General features: G+C 44.9%; 2 protein-coding genes across 2 annotated transcripts in view; both read left to right on the top strand.

Annotated features, from left to right (window-relative positions):
- The first annotated feature begins 1,714 nt into the window (after positions 1-1,714).
- On the top strand, positions 1,715-12,106 carry LOC116882519. Its single transcript, XM_032882991.1, has 4 exons — positions 1,715-1,972; positions 3,311-5,399; positions 5,514-7,744; positions 12,056-12,106. Exons 1-4 carry the CDS (start codon positions 1,757-1,759, stop codon positions 12,104-12,106), a joined length of 4,587 nt encoding a protein of 1,528 aa, XP_032738882.1. The 5' UTR covers positions 1,715-1,756.
- A 72-nt stretch (positions 12,107-12,178) lies between these two features.
- The window catches only part of MEI1 (meiotic double-stranded break formation protein 1), a 77,254-nt gene continuing 64,450 nt past the window's right edge, over positions 12,179-24,982 (top strand). Inside the window, exons 1-7 of the mRNA XM_032882887.1 lie at positions 12,179-12,381; positions 15,549-15,672; positions 16,482-16,532; positions 18,626-18,699; positions 20,053-20,158; positions 20,695-20,898; positions 22,513-22,643. Coding sequence (XP_032738778.1) covers positions 12,211-12,381; positions 15,549-15,672; positions 16,482-16,532; positions 18,626-18,699; positions 20,053-20,158; positions 20,695-20,898; positions 22,513-22,643 — 861 coding nt within the window. The 5' untranslated portion in view covers positions 12,179-12,210. The remainder of the gene's footprint in view (positions 12,382-15,548; positions 15,673-16,481; positions 16,533-18,625; positions 18,700-20,052; positions 20,159-20,694; positions 20,899-22,512; positions 22,644-24,982) is intronic.

The raw sequence follows: 24,982 nt of genomic DNA, 5'->3' as shown, positions 1-24,982 counted from the left end.
GTTGGTTGTGAGAGCAGAAGCAGCCCTACAGTCTCACTCCACTGTCAGTGCCTTCCAGCCAAGGACTAGCAGGAACACACCTTATAATGTTATTACTTATTGCATCAAGGGAGAATGCACATTGTGGGCAATGATAGGCCTTCTCAATAAGAGGGTCTTAGGAAGGATTTACTGTAGGATTTGTGTTGTAATAGGTGATTTTAGGGAAGGTTCAAGAAATTGAGGGGTTTACTCTGGGTTAGATGACTTCAGGCAGTGTGAATAATTCTGTGATTGGACATCTTTTTTTTTAAGATAGGTAGATTATTTATTTTAGAGAAAGAGTGCATGAGCAGGGGGAGGGGCAGAGAGAGAGGAAGAGAATTTCAAGCAGACTCTGCTGAATGTGGAGTCCAATGCAATGCTCAATCTCACGACCCCAAGATTATGACCAGAGCCAAAATCAAGAGTTGGCCACTTAACCAACTCAGCCACCCAGGTACCCCTATAATTGGGTATCGTAATAATCTTATCTACAAGGCAGAAGGAATAAAGTGGGGCTAAAGCTGTAATTGGTAAAGAAATAGCAGTCACTCATATTAGCCAGAAGAAGAGGAATTTGGTGATTTTTGTGGTTTCAATAATGTTCATGTTTTTGTCTTTGTTCAGATGGGATTAAAGAGTGGTCTTGTTTTTGTCTTGATTATCACAGAGTGGTTTTGTCTGATGTTGATAATCTATGAAATTGTTTATACTGAGCAGGAGAATACCAGGACCCAGCTGTGAGTGTCAAGGCATCTCCTAGCAATACCAAGTCTTAACTGGTAGAAACAGGCCAGTTCCTAGCTGTCATGGGCTGCTTTTCTTTCTCTTTTTCTCACCAACTTCCTCTACCCACCTTGAATCTCTGATCTTGATATTTAGAGCCCTGGCAGAGAAAGCCTCATTGGCCAAGCTTAGGTCACACCTCCATTCCTTGACTGTCCTGGATCTATGAGAGAGTATCATATATAAGCTGGGGTAACATTCAGCCAGAATACACCATGTGGGATACTGGGTTCTTAAAATAGAGAAATACATCCCAACTGGTTGGCAAGTAGGTGATGCCCCTTTCCTGGGATGCTCAGGAACACTTATAATGCAGCTATTAAAGGGCTAAGGCCTGGCCCATCCAATTGACTGATGCCCTTTCCTACTCCACTATTCAATATTTTGAATATAACCTTTGGGTGAAAGACAGTGTTCAGGGTAGCATTTATTCCTTCCTCTACCAATCCTGACATGGGAAAAGTAACCCCCAACAGAAAACCAGAATACTGTGAACAAAGAGGAAAGAATGCTGGGTGTTCAAACAAGAATACACATGTTCAATACAGTGTTCATTACTTAATGTTTGGTAGTGGATAGACAGATGGACACATGGATGAAAGTATCTGATGGGAAGAAAGAGTCATATAAACTGCAAGTTACATTACCCCATCACATAGGGAGAAATGTAATCTCTTCCCTCCAGAGGATGGGATATATGAAACAAATTCTTCCTTTTAATTCCCTTCTGGGCAGTCTCCCAACGCTGTCCTTACCTGCACTAAGGGCATGTTAGCCAGCTCTGGTGCCAGGTTCAGGGGCTGGAACGGAGGCTGAGGCTCCTTTGTGAGGTAGCCTCAGTGACAGGAGTGCTGTGAGGCAGGGGTTGCCTCACCCCAAACTGGCTGAGTCAGCCACACCGGTCCTGCCCTCCAACTCCCTAACACCACCTGCTCACCTAGGCTTTGTCATGTTGCTGCCACTGCTGGGAGCCTGTGCTGTGGTGGGGCCATTCCAGGGCCCTGAGTGGGAACCAGTGCGGGGCCTGCTCTCTGAAGATCGCAGCTGCAGGGACCCTCGGTGCTGTGGCAACCTGCTTGTGCTCTGCCTCTTTCTGATCTGGCAGGTCCAGCACTACTGGCACCAGGTCACAAGGACCCACACCAGCACGCGGAAGGTCATCAAGGTGAGGGGACCCCACACACTTCCTTCCCTCGGCACCAAGATTGTCTCATTCACTTGTTATGAGGACCCTGTTCTATGCCCTATACCAGAGATAAATCACAAGGGAGCTTAAGACTGGTCAGGGAGAGCATCACCAGACCCCAAAACCCACCAGTCACCCTGATCCCTCTCCCTCATTCCACACATTCAGTCCATCTACAAGTCGTATGGGCTCTACTTGCAAACCACATCTCAAATCTGATCACTTCTAGAAAACTCACTGCTGCCCCCTGGGCAAACCCTCCCTCATATCTCCCCTACACTGTATGTAGCACTGTCTTCTCCGGTTCCTGTGGCCTCTCTCATCCAAGCACAGACGATGTTCCACTCAGCCAACAGGATTATCTTCTTTCTTTCTTTTCTTTTCGTTCTCTTCTCTTCTCTTTCTTTCTTTTTCTTTCTCTTTCTCCCTTAAAATTTTAATTCAGGGATAATACATGTACATAGACCGCATGTGTATGGATCAATGAATTTTCACAAACTGGATACATCCACGTGCAGCACCCAGCCCAGAAGCTTGCAGTCACAACTATGCTGATTCCTAATCACATGGACTAGTTTTGCCTGTATGATGATGCCATGTGGTAGGTATTCCTTTGCACCTGAGTTAAAATCATGCTTATGAGCAAGAACCGACTTTTCAAAATAAATCATACCACTTTGCCCCTCAAAACCCTTCAACGGCTCCTACAGGTACACTCCCTGTCAACTCAGAAAAAATTCAAACTCCTAACCTTAAGTCCAAGGCCCAACATGATCTGTCCTACATTTCTCTCTGACCCCATCTCCCAGCACACTTTTCATTACCTGTTCCATTCTGGGCATAGGGTCCCTTGATGTTCTTATACACATGACTTTGTTCTGATCTCAGGACCTTTGCACTAACATCTTGCCTATCATTTCATTCAGGTTTCCAGTCAAATGTCACCTCCTCTGAGAGGCCTTCTATGACCAGTCTGTCTAAGGGAGCTAGTCCCTTACCCAGTCTACTTTTATTTCCACCAGAACACTTTTCAATACCTAACATGTTGTATACTTGGTTATTGTGTCTTTCATGTCTGGAAGATAGCTCCCAACAAGGACTTTAGTCTTGTTCATGGTGGTAACCCCAGCATCTAGAATAGTGCCTGGTCTGGAGTAAACTCTTTGTCTTTCTTAAATGAATGCCCTAAGGGAAGTGATTCCCTCTTTTCTGAGCCCAGTATCCTCATCTGGATAATGGACATTGTAATTCTGATCTGTGAGTATTAGATGAGACAATGTGTGAGCAAAGATTTAGCTTCTTCATTCTAAACCACAGGTGACACAGCAGAAGTGGACAGTGCCCTCCGTGAGACATGACACTTGCTTCAGGATGACCCCTGAATTCTTCTTCAGTCCTGATAATTTCAACGACCTGGATGCTCATGTCCAACAATGGGTACAAAAGAAGAGACAGGAATACCGAAGGGGCCTCCAGGAATCATGGACCCAACACCTGCTCTCTTGGCAACACCCATTTCAGGGCCCACCTTGGGATTTCCAAACACCTATTGAGCCCTTCTTTTGCACCACCTCCCTTTCAAGCACCTGTATGCTCCCCCAGGACAGTTCTCGGGAAGCATGGCTGGTACCCTGGTGTCTCAGTGATGAGCAGACTCACCTGATTTGCAAGTCACTATCCCCTGCCCTGGACTGGTACCAAAGGATGGAGCAGCTGCTGGTCCACTCCCAGGAAGAGTTGGTGCCACTGGAGCCTGTTGTCAGCCTGACATCTCATCTCACATCCAGGATTTTAGCTACCTCTCTCTCAAATCTCCCTTCATCTCAGAGGCTACAGTTCTGCTCCAGAGACTTCTTGCCTGATCCTTCCATCCAACAAGTGAGAATGTCCACCTGGAAGTCCTGGGGATGCCCACAAGAGGCCTGGGTACCAGGGAGGGAAAACCAGATGCTAGGCAGGGAGGCTCTAGGGTGGGTGAACCAGACAGAGAGCAGTGGGGAGGATGCTTGGGAGATTCAGGCAACTGGAAGGCAACTCCCAGTGAATTTTGAGATGGAGGATGGTGCAGAGACTAAGGCCCTGGCATGGAGAAGTCAAAAACTAGTAATAAGTAAAACCGATGGAGATATCCTGACATCAGGGTCAAAGAACCAGGATGAGATGGGAATTGAGAATAGAGCCGAAATTCAGGAACTAGGGAATAGAAACGAGAGGGAGGCTGAAGGTGAGAATCCTCCTGGAATCCAGGCACATATAGCAGAGCACCAGGAACAGTTAAGATGTAAAACTGATGCAGAGACCCAGACACCAGAATGGGGGAACCAAGAGAAGAGTAGAGATGAGGATGCTATAGTCACCCAGGCACTTGAGAAGAACAAGAAAGAGGCCAGAGGAGAGGATGAAGGAGAGACCAAGGCCCAAGAATCGGAGAAGCAGGACCAGAGTAGAAGTGAGGATGGTGAGGAAAGCCAGGTGTCAGGATGGGGAAAACAAGACGAGATTCAAGATGATACTGGCATAGAAATTCAGGCACAGGAGAGGAGAGACAAGGCCCAGGTTGGAGGTGAGAATGATGTGCAAACCCAGGTACTGGGGAGGGAGAACCTGGGAGAAGTAACACAAGAGAAAGGTGTGGAGACCCAGGCCCTGGGGTGGGAAAAACAGGAATGCGCTAGACGTGAGAATGTTATAGGGACTCAGACCCCAGGGTGGGGAAAGCAGGATCAGGGTGGAAGTGAGAAATCTGAGAAGATCCAAGCATCTAAGGAAGAGATCTGGAAACAACTAAGACACGAACTTCTAGTGGGGTGGAGAAACCAAGGCCTGAGAAAGGGGGAGGATGCTGGAGAGACCCAGATCTCTAGAAGGAAGAACTTCAGGGAGATAAGAGAGGAGGACTGGGTGGTGATCCGGGCGCCCTGGTGGGGAAACAAGAGACTAGTAGCAAGTAAAATTGACAAAGACTTTGAGATACCATGTTGGGGGCATCTGGACCAGAGTGGAAGTGAAATAGACAGAAAATGCAAGATACCATGTTGGGGGAATCAGATTGGAGGTGAACTTAGGGCAGAAACTCAGGCAACAGAGAAGAGAGATCAGAGAAAAGATGGAGAAGAAGATGGTACAAATGCCTTGGCTCCTGAGGCAGAGAACCAGGGACAATTAAGACATGAAACTCTTGTAGACACCCCTCCACCAGAGAGGAGGAATGAGAAGCAGTTTGGAGATGATAATAGAATAGACATTCAGGCACTAGGGAAGAGAAATCTGAGAGGGGTTAACGGTGAAGTTGGTAAAGAGACCCAGGAACTTGGGGAAGAAACCCAGGGTCAGTCAAGCAGTAAAATTAATGGCAAGATTCATATATCTGAGTTTAAGAATCAGGAATACATTAGAGGCAAAGATGGTGCAAACAACCAGGCATCTGAACCTGAAAAGAGGAGAGAATTAACAAGTAAAGTTGATGGAGAAACTCATTCAACAGAATGGAAGAAAGAGGAGCAGGTTGGGGGTGAGATAGGTGGAAACACCCAGGCATCTGAGACTGAAAAGAGAGGAGAATTAACAAATCACATTGATGGAGAAGCTCATTCAGCAGAATGGAAGAAAGAGGAGCACGTTGGAGATGAGAATGGTACAGGAATTCAAGCTCCAATAAAGACAAGCCAGAGAGAAGCTGTAGTTGAAGATGATACAGAGACCTGGGAACATGGAGAAGAAGACCAGAGCCAGGTAAAAGGTGTTATTGATAGAAATATCCATTTATCAGAGTGGAAGAACCAGGAGCAGACAGGAGGTGAGAATGGAACAAAAATTCAGGCTGGAAGTGAGGATGCTGTAGAGACCCAGAGGCCTGAGAGAGAGAACCAGCAACAGTTAGATGGTGGAACTGGGGAGAGTCACTCACGAGGGAGGAGCAATTGGGAGCAGAGGGGAAAGGAGGAGGAAAATCAGACATTGGAGAAGAGACGTCAGAGAGAAGCTAGGAGTGAGGGTAGTGGAAAGACCCAAGGACTTAGCGGAGGTTCCCGGAGATTGATAGAAAGCAAAGCTGATGAAAAGAGCTGTTTATCAGAGTGGACGAACCAGGAGCAGACAGGAGGTGAGAATGGTGCAGACACTGAAATACAAGGGAAGAGAAACCTGAGAGAGACCACAGGTGATGATGGTACAGAGGCCCAGGCTCCAGGGGGAGATTACCAGGGACAGGTAAAAAGTGAAGTCGATGGAGAGATCCAGATACAAGAGCTGGGGAACCAGGACAAGGATGGAGATGAAGACGCTGCAGAAATCCAAGAAGCTGGGAACCAGAGAGAGTGCAGAGCTGAGGAGGCTGGAGGACCTCACATTCCAAAAGGAGGAAACGAGAAGCAGGTCAGAGGAAAAGATGTTGCTAAAGACAATCTCCCAGTTGACTCTTCTGGGGGCGAGGGGCCTGGATATGAGGCCATGGAACAGCAACAGGCAGTGGCCTCTGCTCCCTGTCCTGAGCTGAAGCCTCTCTCCAGCTGCAGTCAACTGTCCCTGCATGTCAGTGAGGAGGGAGAGCATATGGTCAGCCAGAGCATGGCCTCTGCCAAGAAGCACAGAGTGAGGGTCAGGCTAGCCTCCCAGCAGGCCCCACCTGAAGCCCTGACAAGCCGACAAAAGGATAAAAGGGTGGATGCAGGGAGGACTTCTGGCTGGATGCGGCAGCTCCAGAACGTACATTCTGGAGAACTTCTGGCTGCTCCCCTGGGCCTGCCCGCTGCCCGCCCCTCTGTCTCATGTCGCCAAGCCTCCCAAGCTGCTGCAGCTCTGGTGGGTGCTCCCACTGCCCTCACTGTCCTGCCCAAGTGGCCAGTCCTCAAAAAGAGCCAACAGCTCCTCTTGGAGTCCCTCATGCGACGGAAGATTGCACACCTGAAGTGGGGCCTCCCCAAGCGGATCCTGGAGTCCCATTTGCTCTTTAACAAGTTGGGACCATGCCCGCTACCCCGTGCTGGGATGAGGCTCCCTGGATTGTACACAGCCCGTGAGCTCCAACGACAGCAGGGAACGCACTGTGAGGCCCAGGGCTGCAGGCCAGTCCTCAAGTCAACTGGGAGATCCCAGAGAGTTCAGCCCCCAGAAAGAAAAAGCTCAAAACTTCCTACTCGGGCCAGGGCTCTAGAGAAATGTGGGTCACATGGGTGCGAGTCCATGGGCATTTCCATCCATTCTGAGAAGCCTGGGAGAGTCCGGCCACCAGGAGGCACTAGAGAACCACGGGACATCCCGGAAAAGGCTCCTAGAGCCAAGGCTGCTGCCACTTACAGGAACTCCAGGCCCGCAGCACAGTCCAGGAGCTGGTGTGGCCAAGAGCCTTCCAGTGAGAACAGCAGGGACAGGAAAGTGGTCAGGCCAGGAGTCTCCCAGACGGCAGAGATGGCTCCTTGCAAAGTAAGGACCTCATATTCCAGGGCAAGCCATGACGCCTGCAGGAAGGAGCACATACCCCAGGAGGCCCCTAAGCCCCCCAGACTTAAATGTCAGCAGCCCACACATGGGAGAAGAGAAAGCCTGGAGGCTGCAGAGGGCAGCGGGGCTGGGCAGCAGCCTTCCTTCCGTTTCACAAATACCTCCAGCTTCAAACGTAATTTCCACTCTGCTGCAGCAAGGTTGAGCGTGACCCTTTTAAACAAGATATCCTGGTCCCCACACTGGGCCAAGCCTCAGCACTCAGCCCCCAACCTGAGCCTGCGGGATCCTGATCCTACCCTGCTTTCCAAAGTGAGTGACCAACATACAAGGGAGGACAGCCCTGGAGTCTATATTTCTCTGAAGACAGACTTTCAGCCGCCAAGTCATTCCTGTGCCGAGGCAGTTCTTCCCAAGATAAAGTGCTTTCAGGGTCAGGGGGAACCTGAGAACCTACATGGATCCCTGAAGAATCTATCAGCCCCCCAGAAGTTTGGTTTAATGAAGCATTTGAGATGTTTTCTGCTCCAGCTTGGCTTTAGAAAGTAGGCTGCAGGCCCAGGGTCCTCAGAACACATAAGAGAAGGCATGAGTTGTCTGCTCACCCTCAAAGCTTCTAATAAAATTGGTTATTTGGGCCCTGTGGGGTTCTGCTATTTCTGGCACATGTTTTCTGAGTATCCCCTTTTGGAGGCTGGGATACTTTGTAGGTGGGGTAGAAGCCAGTGTACTCTGTGGTATTGAAGGTTTTGGGAATGTGGGTCAACCCAATGTCGTCATCTCCTAAACACATTTCCTTTCCCTAGCTCCTCACAGTAGGGTATACTGAGGTTTCTATCATGGCTCTGTCCTGTCCTGGTCCAGGCTAATTCTGATTGAGGTGGGGTGCTCACACTGTTTGGGGAGGGGGGTTGCTCTGCACGTGACACTGATATGCAAGTCTTTTGGTCACAAGGAAGGAAACTGATTATGGCGCATTCCCCCAGCTGGAACTCTGCTGTCCATGAACATACTTCATGGAAAAGCCATTCCCCCCTCCACTTCTCAAGCACTGTCAACCATAATTACTTGTTGCCTTACTTGTCTCACCAATGGGACATCCTGGTGATTATTTGTTTTAATCAAGCCTGAAGCTTCTGAGCCAAAAGACATGTCTTATGATACTTCTATAGACAGCTTCAACATGTGGAAGTGCATCCTATATCCTATATCCATGAAAGCTGGAGTTGAGAATTTAATCCAGGTTTTCTCCTTCCCTCTCCTTTATCCTCCCTCCCTTCTTTTTTTTTCCTCCCTTCTTTTCTTACCTTTCATTTAGTTTTCCTATTCATTGTAAAACCCATACATGCTCATTGATGGAAGTTTAAAAAATTCAGAAAAGGAAAAATAATCCATAATCTTATTACCCAGTTACTGTGTTGATAGTTTTCTTGCTACACATTGCTACCTGTATGGTGTTTCTTTTTTTTTTTTTTTAAGATTTTATTTATTTATTTGACAGACAGAGATCGCAAGTAGGCAGAGAGGCAGGCAGAGGGAGAGGAGGAAGCAGGCTCCCTGCTGAGCAGAGAGCCCGATGCGGGACTCGATCCCAGGACCCTGGGATCATGACCTGAGCCGACGGCAGAGGCTTTAACCCACTGAGCCACCCAGGTGCCCCCGGTATGGTGTTTCTTATAGCAATTCATGCCTACCTCTACTACAGCACTTACATTGTGATAGGCAGGCTTTCTAAGAAGGTTCCCAATGCTCCCTACCTCCCAGTATCCTTGCCCTTGTATATTCTCTCTTTGAGTGTGGATTGGATCTAGTGGGTCGCTTCTGACAGCTAGGATACAGCAGACATGATGGAATGTCACTTCGGAGAAAAGGTTATAAAGTCTGTAGCTCCATCTTGGGCATTTCTCTTGTTCCCTTGCTTGCTCCCTGAGGGAACTCACCCTCCATGTTGTGAACTGCCCTATGGAAAGGCACATATGGCAAAGCACCGAGAAGAACACTGGAAAACAGTTGTCAAGAAAGGGAGGTCCTCACTTAGCCTTCGAGGAGCTGAATCCTGCCACCAAGCATGCGAGCGAGCTTAGAAGCAGATCCTTCAGCCTTAGAGATGACTACAACCTTGTGAGATGACTACAACCTTGTGAGAGACTTTGAACCAGGGTCACTTAGTTAAGCTGTTCCTGGATTGCTGGTGCACATAAACAATGAGATCATCCAGGTTTCTTATTTTAAGCTGCTAAGTTTTGGGGGCTTATTACTTATTAAGTTTTGGGGGCTTATTATTGTAATGAGTTACCACAAACCTGATGGCCTAAAACAACTTCTGGGGGCCAGAAGTTTGAAATCAAGATGTCAGAAGGCCCTCCGTAGGCCTTGAGGGCAATCAGTTCTTGTTCTTTCCAGCTTCTGGTGGTTGCAGAAGCTGGAAAGAAGCTGCCTCTTCCTTTTACTTTGTGGGTCTCTTCTCAAGACACTTGTCATTGGATTTAGGGCCCACTCTATACTCCAGGATGATCTCTCAAGATCCTTAACTTAATCACAACTGTGAAGATACTTTTCCAAACAAGGTAACATTTACAAATTCTGAGGATTAGGGTGTTTCATAAATCTGCTCTAGCTGCTGTAACAAAATACTAGAGACTGGGTGGTTTAAACAACAGAAATGTATTTTCTCACAACTCTGGAGGCTAGAAGTCCAAGATCAAGGTTCTGGTTGATTCGGTTTCTGGTAAGAATTTTCTTCCTGGTTTGCAGATGGTTGCTTTCTCACTGCGTCTTCACATGGCCTTTCCTTGGCACATGTAAACTGAAAGAGGTGAGAGATCTTTCTCTCTCTTTTATTTTTTTTTTTAAGATTATTTTTATTTATTTGACAGACAGAAATCACAAGTAGGCAGAGGCAGGCAGAGAGAGGGGGGAAGCAGGCTCCTCGCTGAGCAGAGAGCCCGATGTGGGACTCGATTTCAGGACCCTGAGATCATGACCTGAGCCGAAGGCAGAGGCATTAACCCACTGAGCCACCCAGGCGCCCCTTTCTCTCTCTTTTAAAAGAAAAATTTTATTTTTAAGTAATCTTTACACCCAATGTGGTACTCGAACTCACAGCCCTGAGACCAAAGTTCACATGCTCTAATGACTGAGACAGCCAGGTGCCCCTCTCCCTCTTCTTATAAGGTCACCAATCCCGTGGGACCAGAGTCCCACCCTTACAATGTCTTTTAACTTTAAATACCTCTTAAAGGTTCTCTTTCCAAATACAGTCACATCAGGGGTTAGGGTTTCAACATCTGAATTTGGAGGACACAACTCAGTCCAGAGCAGATACGGAGATATATTTTTGAAGGTCACCATTCAACCCATCACATGGGGTCATCTGTTACACAGCAATAGATAACTAACACTGTATTGCAATAATTGATCATCTGCTTCCTTGACTAAACTTGAGGACGAGAATTGTCTTGTTCACTTTAGAATCCTCCAGCTCCTAGCCCAGTTTCTAGCTCAAAACTCTGTCAAAAAGAATACATAGTTTGTTGACATTTTAAAAATATACAGGATAATATTTAATGATATGGAAGACATATATGATATCTTTTAATCTGGAGGAAGCAGTTCACAAACTTTGTATGTTACTGTTGTAAAAATGTGTAGACTTGGGGCTCCTGAGTGGCTCAGTGGGTTAAGGCCTCTGCCTTTGGCTCAGGTCACGATCTCAGGGTCCTGGGATTGAGCCCCGCATCGCATCAGGCTCTCTGCTCCACAGGGAACCTGCTTGCCCCTCTTTCTCTGCCTACCTCTTTGCCTACTCGTGATCTCTCTCTGTGTTAAATAAATAAATAAAATCTCTTTAAAAATACATTTAAAAATGTGTAGACTAAAAGAAAATATACCAAAATATTATTTTTCTTTCATTGTCTTCACTGAATATGTACTATTGCTATAATGTATTTAAAATATGATGAATAAATGTTGTTTACTTATTTTAATACTTTATATATAATTCTGCATCTTTTGTGTGCAGAATTTTAATGAGAACTAGTCCATGTTAATACCTACTTTTCTCAAACATTATTTCATAACGCTACATTGGACAATAAATCCTTATTTTCTGAACTATTTCGCTATGGAATAATTTTTTTTGCACGCAGTGACACTGCTTCTGAATGTAGAAAACACCTTGTGAGCTTACCTCCTTCACCATTAGCCAGTTGCTGGACACTCAGGTGCTAAATAAATCCTTGTAGATGGATAGACTGTTACTGCTCATACATGCAACGATGAACGATTTTTCCTTCTGCAGTGTTCCTTGCGCGCTCACAAAGTCTCAAGTGCCGTGCAGCCGTCTGTGAAAGGGCATCTTAAGGGAAACGTCTTAGACTCTTCGAGAAAGGGGTCACGTAGAGTTAAAAAAATAGTAACAGCTTTTAGATCCCTGAGATCGTTTACGTTTTTAATAGTAGAAAGAGATTACTTCCTTTCCTTCCTTTCGCAAGGCTATTGATAGCTTCTTTATAAATATTTTTCAACCCATAGCTAGCGCGGTGAAGGCAAACGCCTACGAACTCAATGAGCAAACTGCTTTGTCCTTTGCGGGACACTCGCGAGTCCTCGCACCTACCACAGGCTCTCAAAGGCCGCTGCTCGCGCGAGATTGCTCGCGTGAAGATTGCGTAGCACTCGAGTTGCGCACGCGCGTTACCCCCCACTCCCCGCCGAAGGGAAAGGGGCTCTTTCAAGTGCGCTTGCGCACACGCTGCGCGGGAAAAGGTGGTGGAGACATGTCTGTGAGGGACGCGGCGGTAGGCCTTCCCGGGCCTGGGAGGGACGAGGACACGACGCTGCTCTTCGAGAGGGCCCATTACAGGCATGACCCGTGCTGGCTGCTGCCCGTGCCCCCACGCCTCTGTCTGGCCTGCATGGTGGAGCTGCTGCCGGAGCCCTGCGTATCGGTAGGAACAGAGGCTCCGGCATTTCCCTCACCAAACAGCCTTACCTCACCAGACCGACTCCCTAGAACCTGACGCACCTTCCCTACACCGGGCCCAGCCGCTTCGTTAACTTGACCCCGTAAGCGGGCCTGCTCCCTTGCTAGGCCGGAGCTGCCTTCTTTTCTGTACTATCCCAGCCTCAGTTTACCCTGCAGGCCGTCCTGCTCGGAGCAGAGGGCCGCTTTTCAGACTAGCCCCGGCGCCTGGCTCTGGATCTCACCCGGGCCTATTCCTGTCCGCTAAGCCCGCCAGCCCTCCAGGACGTGCTGGCTCGCATGCCGGCCTTCCCTTCCCTTCTCTGTAGCTGCCCTGCCCTTAGTTGCGGTCGCCATGTCTCTGGGAGTTAGCCTCGGCTGGGCCCACGGACCAGGCTCCTCGTTCCCTTCGCATGTCTTAGGGTGTAAATGTGGGGGCTGCCTTGGTCTCTGTGATGGCAGGGGTGACAAGGAGAAGTTACAGCCAGGCAGAGTGGGGTGAAGGGGAAGAACTTTCTAATAAGCAGAGCTGGCTGAAAAATGGGCTTTTCCCCTCACTGCCTGCCCACCTCTGTAGTGAGTGTTTTTGGTCCATGGAGGCATCCAAGAAAAGTTTGGGAGATCACTTTTCTCTCAGATTCATGAGAGGGGAATTCGTCCCTTGGAGGGAAGGGGGGTGGGCTAGATCAGTGGTTCTCAAGGTGTTTTCTTATTCTCAGGATACCTTTACACTTTTAAAGTGTGTTGAGGACCCCCAAAGAGCTTTTGTTTATGTGGGTTGTATCCGCTGGTATTTACGGTATTAGAAGTAAACACAATTTTTTTGAAGATTTTATTTATTTATTTGACACAGAGAGAGAAAGATCACAAGTAGGTAGAGAGAGAGGGGGAAGCAGGCTTCCTGCTGAGCAGAGAGCCCGATTTGGGGCTCGATCCCAGGACCCTGTGACCTGAGCCGAAGGTAGAAGCTTAACCCACCGAGCCACCAGGCACCCCAGAGAGCTTTTGTTTATGTGGGTTGTATCCACTGACATTTACTGTATTAGAAGTAAAAACAATTTTAAAATACTAATTTAAAAATACTGCTAAGTCCATTACATATTAGCATAATTGGTTTTATTGCGGCAAAATACACATGATATAAAATCTACTGTTTTAAGTGTACAGTTCTGTAGCATAAGTAATTTAAGTAAAAATAATGATATTTTCCAAAACAAAAACGTAGTGAAAGGAATGGCTCATTTTTGCAAGTGTCTTTAATGTCTGGCTTAATAGAAGATAGCTGGATTCTCATATATTTCTGCACTTAATCTGTTGTGTATTACTTGCCATATAATCTTTGAAAAATTTCACTGTATGCTTGTGAGAGAATAAGAGTGAAAAGAACAAACTGCATCTTAGTATCATATGAAAATAATTTTGATCTTTTGGATACTCTGTAAAGGTTCTGGGCACCCTCTGGGGTTCCCAGGCTACCCTCTGAGAACTGATAGCTCTAGCTGAGAATATTTGAGATTTCATTGAGACCAGGAGTTCTAAGGCTGCCATTCCTTGATAGCGAGTCAGACATAAAGAGATAAATAAGAGGGTTTATAGAGGAGAATATGAGAAGGCTAAAAATTACTAGGATTTTAGTAGCTTGATATATTTATGGTCAAGAGCTGTTGGGATAAAGAGGGAAACTGGAAAAAAGTTTTTTTTGTTTTTGTTTTTGTTTTAAAATATTTTATTTATTTATTTGACAGAGAGAGAGATCACAAGTAGGCAGAGAGGCAGGCAGAGAGAGAGGGGGAAGCAGGCTCCCCGCTGAGCAGAGCCCAATGCGGGGCTCAATTCCAGGACCCTGAGATCAGGACCTGAGCTGAAGGCAGAGGCTTAACCCACTGAAGCACCCAAGCGCCCCAGGAAAAAGGTTTTTTAGAGGAGGAAGCATTTGAATTAGGATGGAGAAGATGAGTGAGATTTGGACCAGAGGCAATGGGGGGAGCTTATCCCAGGAGGCAGGTATTAGCAAGGATGAGTTCGGGGAGGTAATCAGAGTGTTCGAAAGGAAGTTGAGGGAAGTGGGATTGAAAAGCCAGGTTAAGATGAGTTCCTCGAAGCGTTTGAATCCAAGCTAGAGTGTGGACTTAATCCCACAGGTAAAAGAGAGTCCTCAAGATTTTTAGATCACTAGCTTAATGAATTATGTAGGAGGAACTGGTGAAGGAGTACATGAGATTTGCAATAGCACAGGTTAGAGGCACCAAGAAAATGCACTTTACTTATTTTTTTTTTTTAAGATTTTATTTATTTGACAGATCACAAGTAGGCAGAGAGGCAGGCAGAGAGAGAGGAAGGGAAGCAGGCTCCCTGCTGAGCAGAGAGCCCGATTTGGGGCTGAATCCCAGAACCCTGGGATCATGACCTGAGCCGAAGGCAGAGGCTTTAATCCACTGAGCCACCCAGGCAACCCTGCACTTTACTTCTTACTGAATGCACTTTTTTTTTTAGCTTCGGCTCTCACCAATTGAAAGGGGGGGATGCTGTCAGTTGTATCCATGTTCCTGTTCTATCCTCGGGGCATACTCCCTTTTTTTCCCTAACTTTTGCTACTATCTTGAGCACTTTACACAGCTACTATCCAGCTCCCTGTACAGGGAGGTGAATTGAGTGTGAAGATTTATGTCCATGTTGAATGGAAGGATGCGTGTCTCTACTGGCCTCTTTGAGGCTTATGCAGGGTCTCCAGAATCACTCTCCTGGACCTTTGAAGTGGAAAGGGCGCTGACCTTGCATAAGGCCTCCTTGGAGACGTTTGAGTCCTGGGCTTCTGTTTTCCCATCTATAAAACGGTGACAGTAATACCTATTTTTGCTTGCTTCACCAACTGGTTAGGTTTAAATGAGCTAGTAGACAGAAGAGTGATTTGTGAATAGTAAAGTGCTCTGTAAATACAGGGTGGTGGGAACCTTAGCTCATTTTAATCCTCTGTATGAACACATGGATTCCTATGTGTAGTCGATGCCCTTTTTCCTACTCCCTTTAGGAGTACTATTGTTTAGATGAACCCTTTGGTATCATTTTGCAATTATATTTAGAAATTACAGTTGTTTGGGTTCAGAATGGCTGAGGCTTGGTTGTTACTGAATTTTTTTTTTCATCTGTCCCTAGCTGGTGCGCAAGAAGCATGTGCTGTCCTGCTTCCGAGATGCTCTCTTGAGGCATGCCTCGCTGGTCATGCAGCTGGTGGCTCAGGATCAGAGAATCTGTATTCACTTCATAAGCGTGCTTTTCGGTGAGATTAGAAGGGGAACTTGGCATGAATTTTGTATGTATAGCATGCATATTTGTTTTGGGGTTTGGAGAAGTGGTCTTGGAAAGACAATTTAGGTTTTTTGCCATTTATCAGTTTAATGTATTAGTAAATTATTTTGTCATATTATGAAGAAATGATCCCCTTTCTAAGACACATGATGCATTGGTTGGTAACTGGCTTTGCTACAGCCAAGAGGGTTGTAAAAGTGTGAATATGAGTATGGGAAATGTGTGATCTTCAAAAAGTCCACTCTGCCCCTCAATAGGGTCAGAAGGTCCAGGCTAGACTCCATTGACCTGGTGTGACCCTGATTGAATTACTTTCCCTCTTCTGTGCCTGAGATGGATTAAAAGGTCCCTTCTTTTAATGTAATTATAATGTCCTATGGAAAGAGCCCTTTCAGGGAGGAGGGGAGCTAACTCATATTGGGTTCTTTTCTCTGCTAGAGGCTTTTCAGGCTTTTAACTGCCAAGACAGTTTTTTAAGGGAGAGAAGATGGTCCCCAAGGCTAAAGGAAGACATGGTTAACAACAGGCAGAACTGGAATTTTACCGCAGGTCTATTACAGACCCCAGAACACTTAGTTTTTATGCTGTGCCACACTGACTGTTTTTATCCTTTTAAAGCCAGAGTGGGTCACTGAAAGTCTAGGTGTTTGGTGTTGAGGATAGCATTTATCTGGGACATTGCTTAAAGCTGCTATTAGTCTAGAATTTATAGCTTGCCTCTGTGGGTTTGTTTCTCTTTTAACTATTTACCATCCCCATCTCTTCTCTCTCGGCTCCAAGGGCTGTTATGCAATGTGGAAGATGGGAGTGTAACAGAGCGCTGTATTGAAGGTGAGGCGAAACTGTGTACCTAGCTTTTGAAGCTGAGGATATTAACCTCGATTGCAGCTCTGGTTATCTGAGATCTTGATGAAATAACTGCTTCATTTTAGAGACCTATCAGGAAAAGTCAATTGTCAGTCTGTGTCAGAAACCAGGGATACATAGATGGGTAAGACATGGTTCCTGCCCTTTAAGAGTTTACAATCTGGAGGAGAGATTGGATGACAATAATGAGAGCTGAAGAACACTGTTAGAAAGGCATGTACAAATTCTGTTTTCATTCCATCCACATTTGTTGGTTAAAAGTTGCCTGCACATAGGCAACAGTAAGAGTTGTGGAAGTGTAGAAAGGGTGGGAGGAGTGGCGTGCCTGTCTGGCTCAATCAGAAGAGCATATGACTCTTGATCTTGGGGTCTTGAGTTCTAGCTTCATGTTGGGGGTAGAAATACTAAAATAAACTTTAAAGGGCTCGAGGAGAAAGAAGACAAGAGAATTGGGATAGGAGGATTCTTGCAGAAAGAGCAAGAATTGTATCAGTTAGAGGCTAGTCAAGAAACAGAAACCACACGAGTTATTTAAACAGGGAAAACTTAGGGGCACCTGGGTGGCTCAGCCGGTTAAGCATCTGCCGTTGGCTCAGGTCATGATCACAGGGTCCTGGGATTGGGCCCCGCCTCGGGCTCCTTTTTCAGCAGGAGCTTGCTTCCCCCTCTCCCTCTGCCAGCTGCTCCCCCTGCTTGTACTCTCTCTCTCTCAAATAAATAAATAACGTCTTCTAAAAAATAAACAGGGAAAACTTTAATATAAAAATTATTAGCTGGGTAACTGAAGGCAAAAAGAGAACACCCAAGTTTTCACAGATGTAGCAATATCATAAAGCAACTCCCACCCTTAGGGCTGGGGAAACAAAAGGGGGTTGGAATTACTAAAACATAAATTTTCTCTGAGGAGGGGATGCTGCTTACTGCTCCTGGGTCTCTGACCATCCAGCCTCGCAGTTAGCAGCTGTAACAGATCACAAGTTAATATGATCTGTATATCCCTCTGTCCATCTCTCCGTCTAGATAATGTGGACAAGTATACCACTTGAAGTTCTGACCACTGGCAGGAATGGGGAGATTTCCCTTCACCATTCGACCACTCTTGGGTGGGGCTATAATTCTAAAGCCATCCACTTCTGATTGGTGCCAGGGTAACTTGCAGAACTTCCTCAGAACCCAAGAACTTTACTGAGGTGGTAGGCACTAGAGACTGCAAAGCCAGAGAGAGAAGAAGGATTTGCTCCTTCCTCATTGTTTCCTATTTGCTGCCTACCTTCTTCCTGTTTCTATTATCCTAGAATGTTTCTTTACCTTGGAAATGGCAGAGCCTTTCTGCAGTAGCCTCTAAATCTAATTTGTAGCTTTGCCCAGACTTGCAGAGCCAGCCTCTTCTTCACTGCTCCTCAAACATACCAGCAGAAGCATCACAAATGAATGTATAGAAAGATGGGTTTGGGGTTGAGAGATAACATTATAGGCAATTATAGGTGGTTTACTTGGAGTAGCTCATTTAGTCCTAACAACCCTATGAAGTTGATACTATTATTATTTCCCACCAGAGGAATTAAGAGTCTTACTTAAGATCCTATAGTTAGTTGCTAGAAAAGGGAAATCTATACTATTGAGTCTGCCATAATTCTGTTTTCTAGCATATAAAGGAGCAAATTGTGAGGAGGAAAAAAGTAGGGAGAGTATAAAATAGCAGTTTTCAACCTAAGCTTCACAATAGACTCACCTGGGTAGCTTAAAAAATATCCAAATGCTTAGGCTCTTTCTCTAGAGATTCTGATTTAATTTGTCTAGACTGGGAGTTGGGCATTAATATATTTTTGGAAACTTCCTAAGTAATTCTAATGTGCAGCCTAATTGTGAACCACTTATATAAAATGATGAAGAAGCCAGGAATCCTTTGGTTTAGATATATACACACAGTTTAATTGGGGAGATAGAAAAGACTATACTGGTAATACAAACAAATGACTTTGAGTAGAAGGGCTATGAAAGGCGACATGTGGGCCAGGGGTTGTCTTCTGGTTACTAATGCTACTGTGTCTGCTCAGTCCTTATCCAGCTTACAACTCAGCTGAAGTTAGAGCAGATCATTCATTGCCTGCTGGATGAGTGCCACAAAGAGGTCAGTGAATATCTGTGGGTTCTTGAGTACCCCTCAGAATCCTCAGAAATCAGAGCTGGGTGCAACCCTCTTTGGGTAGATAGTTGGGGAGGTTGGAATACATAGAGAAAGGGATCTGTGTGATCAGTGAGTCAGTGGCAGAGCCAGAGCTCAGGCTTGGGCCTTCTGATCCTGGTCCGCTACTGTTTGTAGCTTCCCTCCTTCCCCTTTCAGTCTTCCAAACACTGCCTTTGTGCAGTGAAGTCCCATCTTTCTGACATAATCACCCCATGGCTATTCTCCATGTCCAAGTACAACATAGATTTTCTTGATTAATTTAAGGAAATAGTTTTACTATGTCTTGGATTGCTTGGTGTTTTTATTTGGTTTGAATTGTATACAGTATTTTATACTGAAGTCATTTGCTTTTATCAGCATCTAAGGCAGGCACTGAGTAGGTATATTTAACCTGCCTTCTTCTTCAAGGTAGTCAAAGATACCACTTTAATAAGTAGATTTTGCATTGTGTTTAAGATTTAGGAATAATATCAGAATCACTTTTTACTTTTTACAAAAGGAAGACAGATGTTTATTTTAATACCAAGAGCAACATGCAATTATAAATTATACTAAATTATATCATTATGATTACTCTGCATATGATTAATATATCAGGTTGAATTTATAATTATATATATCAATGCTTATCATTATGAGAGTGCCATTTAACCCTTTTGAGCACTTTCCATATGCTAGGCACTGTGTTAGGTGGTTTACGTGCAGTATCTCATTTAGTCCTAACAACCCTATGAGGTTGGTACTATTATTATTTCCCACCAGAGTAATTAAGAGTCTTACTTAAGATGTTGTAGTTAGTCACTAGAAAAGGGAAATATATACTATCAACTCTGCCTATAAACCATTAAGCATAGGGACTGGCAAATAGTATTCAATAATGGTTATGATAACGATTTTATATATATATATATATGTGTGTGTATATATATGTTTAAATTAAACTAAATTTAATTTTAATTTTTACTTTTATTTTATTTTTTTTGCACTTAGCCAGAATTCTGTCCTTATGATGTTCCCAACTCTCACCCCCCCGTTTCTGGCTCTATAGGAGACAAAATATGCTAATTTTAATTCAGTTTAACTGTCATGTACTGAGCTAGATACTGAGCACTCAGAGAGGAATCTGACTCAGAGCCTTTCTCCAGGGAGATAGACACTTAGTTAAAGAGGCTGATTACTGATTGCGTTGAGAGACACATACAATATAGGCTTTGGTTTGGATAGAGCAAGATACATTTTGGTGGGAGATCTGTCCTGATCCTAATTTATGGAGTGGAATGTGTTCACTTTCTATAGCTGTGTAACATGCCCTCCATGAGAGGCAGCCTGGCCACCCTGACCCTTCTCGGCAAGTTGGTGGATGCCATCCCTCCCTTGGCAGATAAACTTGTAATGGAGCACAGTAAGTGACCTCTGGGGAGGAGCCGCTACTACCCTTTTACCCGGTTTGATCACACTTCCATCTGGGTGGTCCATTCAGTATATATACACCTGGGAAATCATTACTTTCCTTCTCTAGGATTTAATTTCCCCATCTGCAAAATGTACTCTATGTTGGCCAAGTCGAAAAAAGTATTTCTTGACTCTGATCTTGAGCCATTTTGATTTACTATGTTAGTAAAAACTAATTAAATACTTATTTTGAACCTTCCTTTGGGTGAAAGGAGGAATTAGTTCTGCAATATAGAAGTATTTTTTTCTATCAATAAAAAGCAAATAAATATCTCACAGATTGTTTACCCCAGGGTAAGTCACTGTACTTCTATAAGCTTTGGTTTTCCCTTCTAATTAAGTGCCCAGAAGTCATTTATTATGGGCGATTATAGGGGATTGCTATTACTACCCTACTGGGCACAGTAGTCTGGAGTGTCATACAGCAGTTGACATACAGCTGGCACACAGTTGACATACAGCAGTTTCATACTGTTTTATGGACAGGTGACCTGATGGAGCAGCTGTTGAGAGGTTTAGTGTACCCCAATGAGGGGGTACAAGCTTCTGTCTGTTACCTCTATGGGAAGCTGTACTCCTCACCAGTGGCTGCTGAGATACTTTCGGGCCATTTCCGGGAGAAGCTGTGTCCTCTCTTCCTTTCTGCCTTGGATGGTGCCCAGACAAAGGAGCTACAGATCAACTGTTTGGGTAAGATGTAGGTTTGGAGAGAAAAGAGAGAAAGCTTTTGAGGTTTTGCTTGAGGACTTGAGATGTTGGCTCTTTAGTGGTGGGGAAGTTTGGTGCCTTGCAAAGGGTAGAAGTCATGGGTTTGGAACATAAGATGCACAGACTGTGACAAATGACTAGAGTTGGTGTGGCATCTTAAAAATTTTTGCCTTTGGGCGCATGGGTAACTCAGTTGATTAACCATCTGCCTTCTGCTCAGGTCATGATCTCAGGGTCCTGGGATTGGCTTCATGTTGGCTTCCTGCTCAGTGGAGAGTCTGCTTTTTCCCCTCCCCCCACTCATTCTATCTCCCTCACACTCCCTCTCTCAAATGCTTAAATAGAATCTTAAAAAAAGAAAAAAAGAATGTTGCCTTTGGAAGGAAAAGAAGAAAGAAAGTGGCACAACAATTTTCTACCTCAGGTTTTTACTGCCTGTCCTAGTGTGTCCTGTTTTTTGCTGCCAAGTTATTCTTCACACTGCATAGGTCACGTTTTCCTATTTGAAAAATCTTCTATGGTATCTCTGGCCTCCAGGGTGATGTTTAGGTATTTCTTCTTGTTATTTGAGGCTCCTTAGGAGCCCCAGTGTACCCATTCGGCCTCTTCTCCTGCTGTTTCCTTACATATGTACACAAGATCTATCAAATGCTTCTGAGTAGGGAGCTTTCACTTTTTGAACAGAGCACATGGCCACTATGATTGGAGACTGGGTGAGGGCCTGTTCCAAAGCAGGATCTACAGGGAAAAACATAGTCTAAATGACAATAGTTTCTTTTCACAGTTTAGGCCAAGAGCTCTGTTATGAACAGTCCAGTCACACATGGTGACTGTTCATTTTGGCCCAGGCCCTGGGCTAGGCTCTAGGGTCATAAAGATGACCAAACCTGAGATCTGTTCTGAAGCAGCTCATAGTCTAGTATAGAAAACAGATGTGGACAATTAGAGCCCAGTGTGGTAAGTGTTGTCATGGTGGTGGTATATAAAAGTGTGAGATTCTGTTCAACATTGGGTTAGAGGTCCTCGCCAGAACAATGAGACAAGAAAAAGAAATAAAAGGCATCAAAATTAGGAAGGAAGATATATAACTGTCTCTGCAGATGCCATCATTTTATATATAGAAACCCTAAAAACTTCACCAAAAGACTGTTAAAAACTAATAAATGAGTTTAGTAAAGTCACAGGTTATAAAATCAGTTTTTCTAAATGCTAATAGTGAATTATCTGAAAAAGAAGTTAAAACAATCCCATTTATAACAGCATTAAAAATAACAAAGTACTGAGGCACCTGAGTGACTCAGTATGTTAAGGGTCTGGCATTGTCTTGGGTCATGATCTCAGGGTCCTAGGAGCCTACAGGCTCTGTGCTCAATGGGGAGTTTGCTTTTCCCTCTCCCTCTGCCTCCCTGGCCCCCACCACTTGTCCTCTCTCAAATAAGTAAAATCTTAAAAACAACCAACAAACAACCCACAAAATACTTAGGAATGTTTAAGGAGACATGAAGAAGTTTCCAGAAGATGTCTGAGGGGCTACCTTGGGTGTACTCTGGTACCTATACTCCTCTTGCCTCACCTCCCAAAACTTTCATTTTCTAGGTTTGCTGAGGCAGCTGCTTAAGTATGATCTCTTTGTGTCTGTGATCATGAACAAGTCTGTGCTGGCGGAAAGTACTGAGGGTGTTGAGGGGCCGCCGGGAAAGACCTCATTGCCTTTGGTGCTCAAAAAGGTGATTGTCCTGTTATTCCTGGTCTCTAGATTCAATAACAAGAGAACCCAAATGGCTCCTGGCCCTTGTATTACTACTATCTAAGGTTTCCAAGGTGTTTTCTTGCTGGCCCAAGCAATATGCTATTAGAGTACTGGATGTACAGTTGACCCTTAACGCAGGGGTGGGGCATTGACTACCCTTCCATGCAGTTGAAAATCCACATATAACTTTCAACTCCCCCAAAACTTAATTACTAATAGCCTGCTGTTGACCAGAGCCCTTACTGATAACAATCAATTAACACATATTTTGTATGTTATATCTATTATATTCTTTATTTTTATAATAAGGTAAGCTAGAGGAAAGAAAATGTTATTAAGAAATTCATAAGGAGGGAGGTGGGTTGGGAGAGGGGGGTGGGGTTATGGACATTGGGGAGGGTATGTGCTATGGTGAGTGCTGTGAAGTGTGTAAACCTGGCGATTCACAGACCTGTACCCTGGGGATAAAAATATATTATATGTTTATAAAAAATTAAGAAAATTTAAAAAAAAGAAATTCATAAGGAGGGGCGCCTAGGTGGCTCAGTGGGTTAAGCCTCTGCCTTCAGCTTGGGTCATGATCTCAGGGTCCTGGGATGGAGCCCCACATCGGGCTCTTTGCTCAGCAGGGAGCCTACTTCTCCCTCTCTCTCTGTCTGCTTGTGATCTCTCTGTCTCTGTCAAATACATAAAATCTTTAAAAAAAAGACATTCATAAGGAGAAAATATTTATAGGACTGTACTGTATTTATTGAAAAAAATCCATGTGTAAGTGGCCTGTGCAGTTCAAACCCATATTGCTCAGGGATCAACTGTAGGTTTTATTTCAGTTGTGAGTCCTTATATACGCATCTTCTCCTTAACATCTAGGTTGACAGATAATGCAGAATACAGGCATCAACAGAAACAAAGCTATCTCGGTTATTTTAGGGATAAAACAACTTGCTAGAGCCCTCTTTCTCTGGAGCTTGCCTTACTTCAGCCTTATTAATCTGTCTCTTCCACCCCATACAACCCAGTGCTCCAGTCATATATAACTTCTCCCTGGCCTTGCATGTGTTGGGACATCCTGTTTCTATGCCTGTGTAGATGCTCTTCCCCTTTGCCTTAAAACCTTTCCCCTGTCCTTGGTATTGATTCTTTAAGGCCTGTAGGGTTCCCTTGTCCTCTTGGTTCCTTTAGGGAGAATGTGCCTTATGTCACAGCACTTACTTCACCGTATTGTGGTTGTTCTACTGGGAGTTTCTTTAAGGCAGAACCTGATTTGGCTGTATCTCTCTGCAGTGCTCAGCACAGGGCTTGGCAGAACTACTTATCCTCATCTGATTGTGGGGATATCACTGAATGACCAGACTGTGGGACTCCTTCTGCAGGAAGGAGGAGGAGCTCTGATCGGAAGTGGGAAAGGGCAGTTGGGGATAGATAAGGTAGGTATTAAAAAGTCAGTGTGGGGGAACCTGGGTGGCTCAGTGGGTTAGGCCTCTGCCTTCGGCTCAGGTTGTGATCCCAGGGTCCTGGGATCGAGCCCCGCATTAGGCTCTCTGCTCAGCAGGGAGCCTGCTTCTCCCTCTCTCTCTGCCTGCCTCTCTGCCTACTTGTGATCTCTCTCTGTCAAATAAATAAATAAAATCTTAAAAAAAAAAAAAAAGAGCCAGCGTAAATTTCTCCTCGTTTCTCTGGGATGCCTCTAGAAAGGTCCACTCAGGGCCAGTGAACTCTGAAGAGCAAGTCCTATGTCTCTGAACCAGAATATCTCATATTGGGTTCTTTTCTGTGCTCATTTTGTTGCTGCCATCAGGGAGTCCAAGGTAACATCTAGTTAAAACATTTGATCTCAGGCTCAGCAGGGCACAAGCTCTTATGTCCTCACAGTGCACCAACAAAGCACAGTGGTGGCAGGGACAGAGATTAGAGCACTTCTCTAGGGGACAGGACTTTGTAGAGATAGGAATCTTGGTTTAGGGGTCCTGTCTTCCATTCACATATGGAGACTGTTCTTCTCTTGACAATTTTGGATGATCAACATATTTTACTACAGCAACCAGTGAGGTTGCGGCTACGGTGAGATAAGTGAGGCACTTGCCTCAGGTGTAAAATTTAAAGGGATGCTAAAAAACTCAGCAATCAAGATAGATAGTATTTCAGTGCAGTATTTAAAAAAAATCAATGCAAAAAATTCATAATGAACAAAATACCAAAATTTTAAATAAAGAGGAGACGGACATGTATTCTTTTACGTCTGTTCTGATATTTTTGTCAGAGTCTAATGCTACTTCTTCCTGCTTTGGCTGATAATCAACTTATTCTTCCAAAACT

Source organism: Lontra canadensis, unplaced genomic scaffold, assembly GCF_010015895.1.
Source record: "Lontra canadensis isolate GAN:19392208 unplaced genomic scaffold, GSC_riverotter_1.0 scaffold84, whole genome shotgun sequence".
NCBI classification, from domain to species: Eukaryota; Metazoa; Chordata; class Mammalia; order Carnivora; family Mustelidae; genus Lontra; species Lontra canadensis.
Note: the sequence above shows the minus strand (reverse complement) of the source record. Positions and strands in the feature narration are given on the sequence as shown.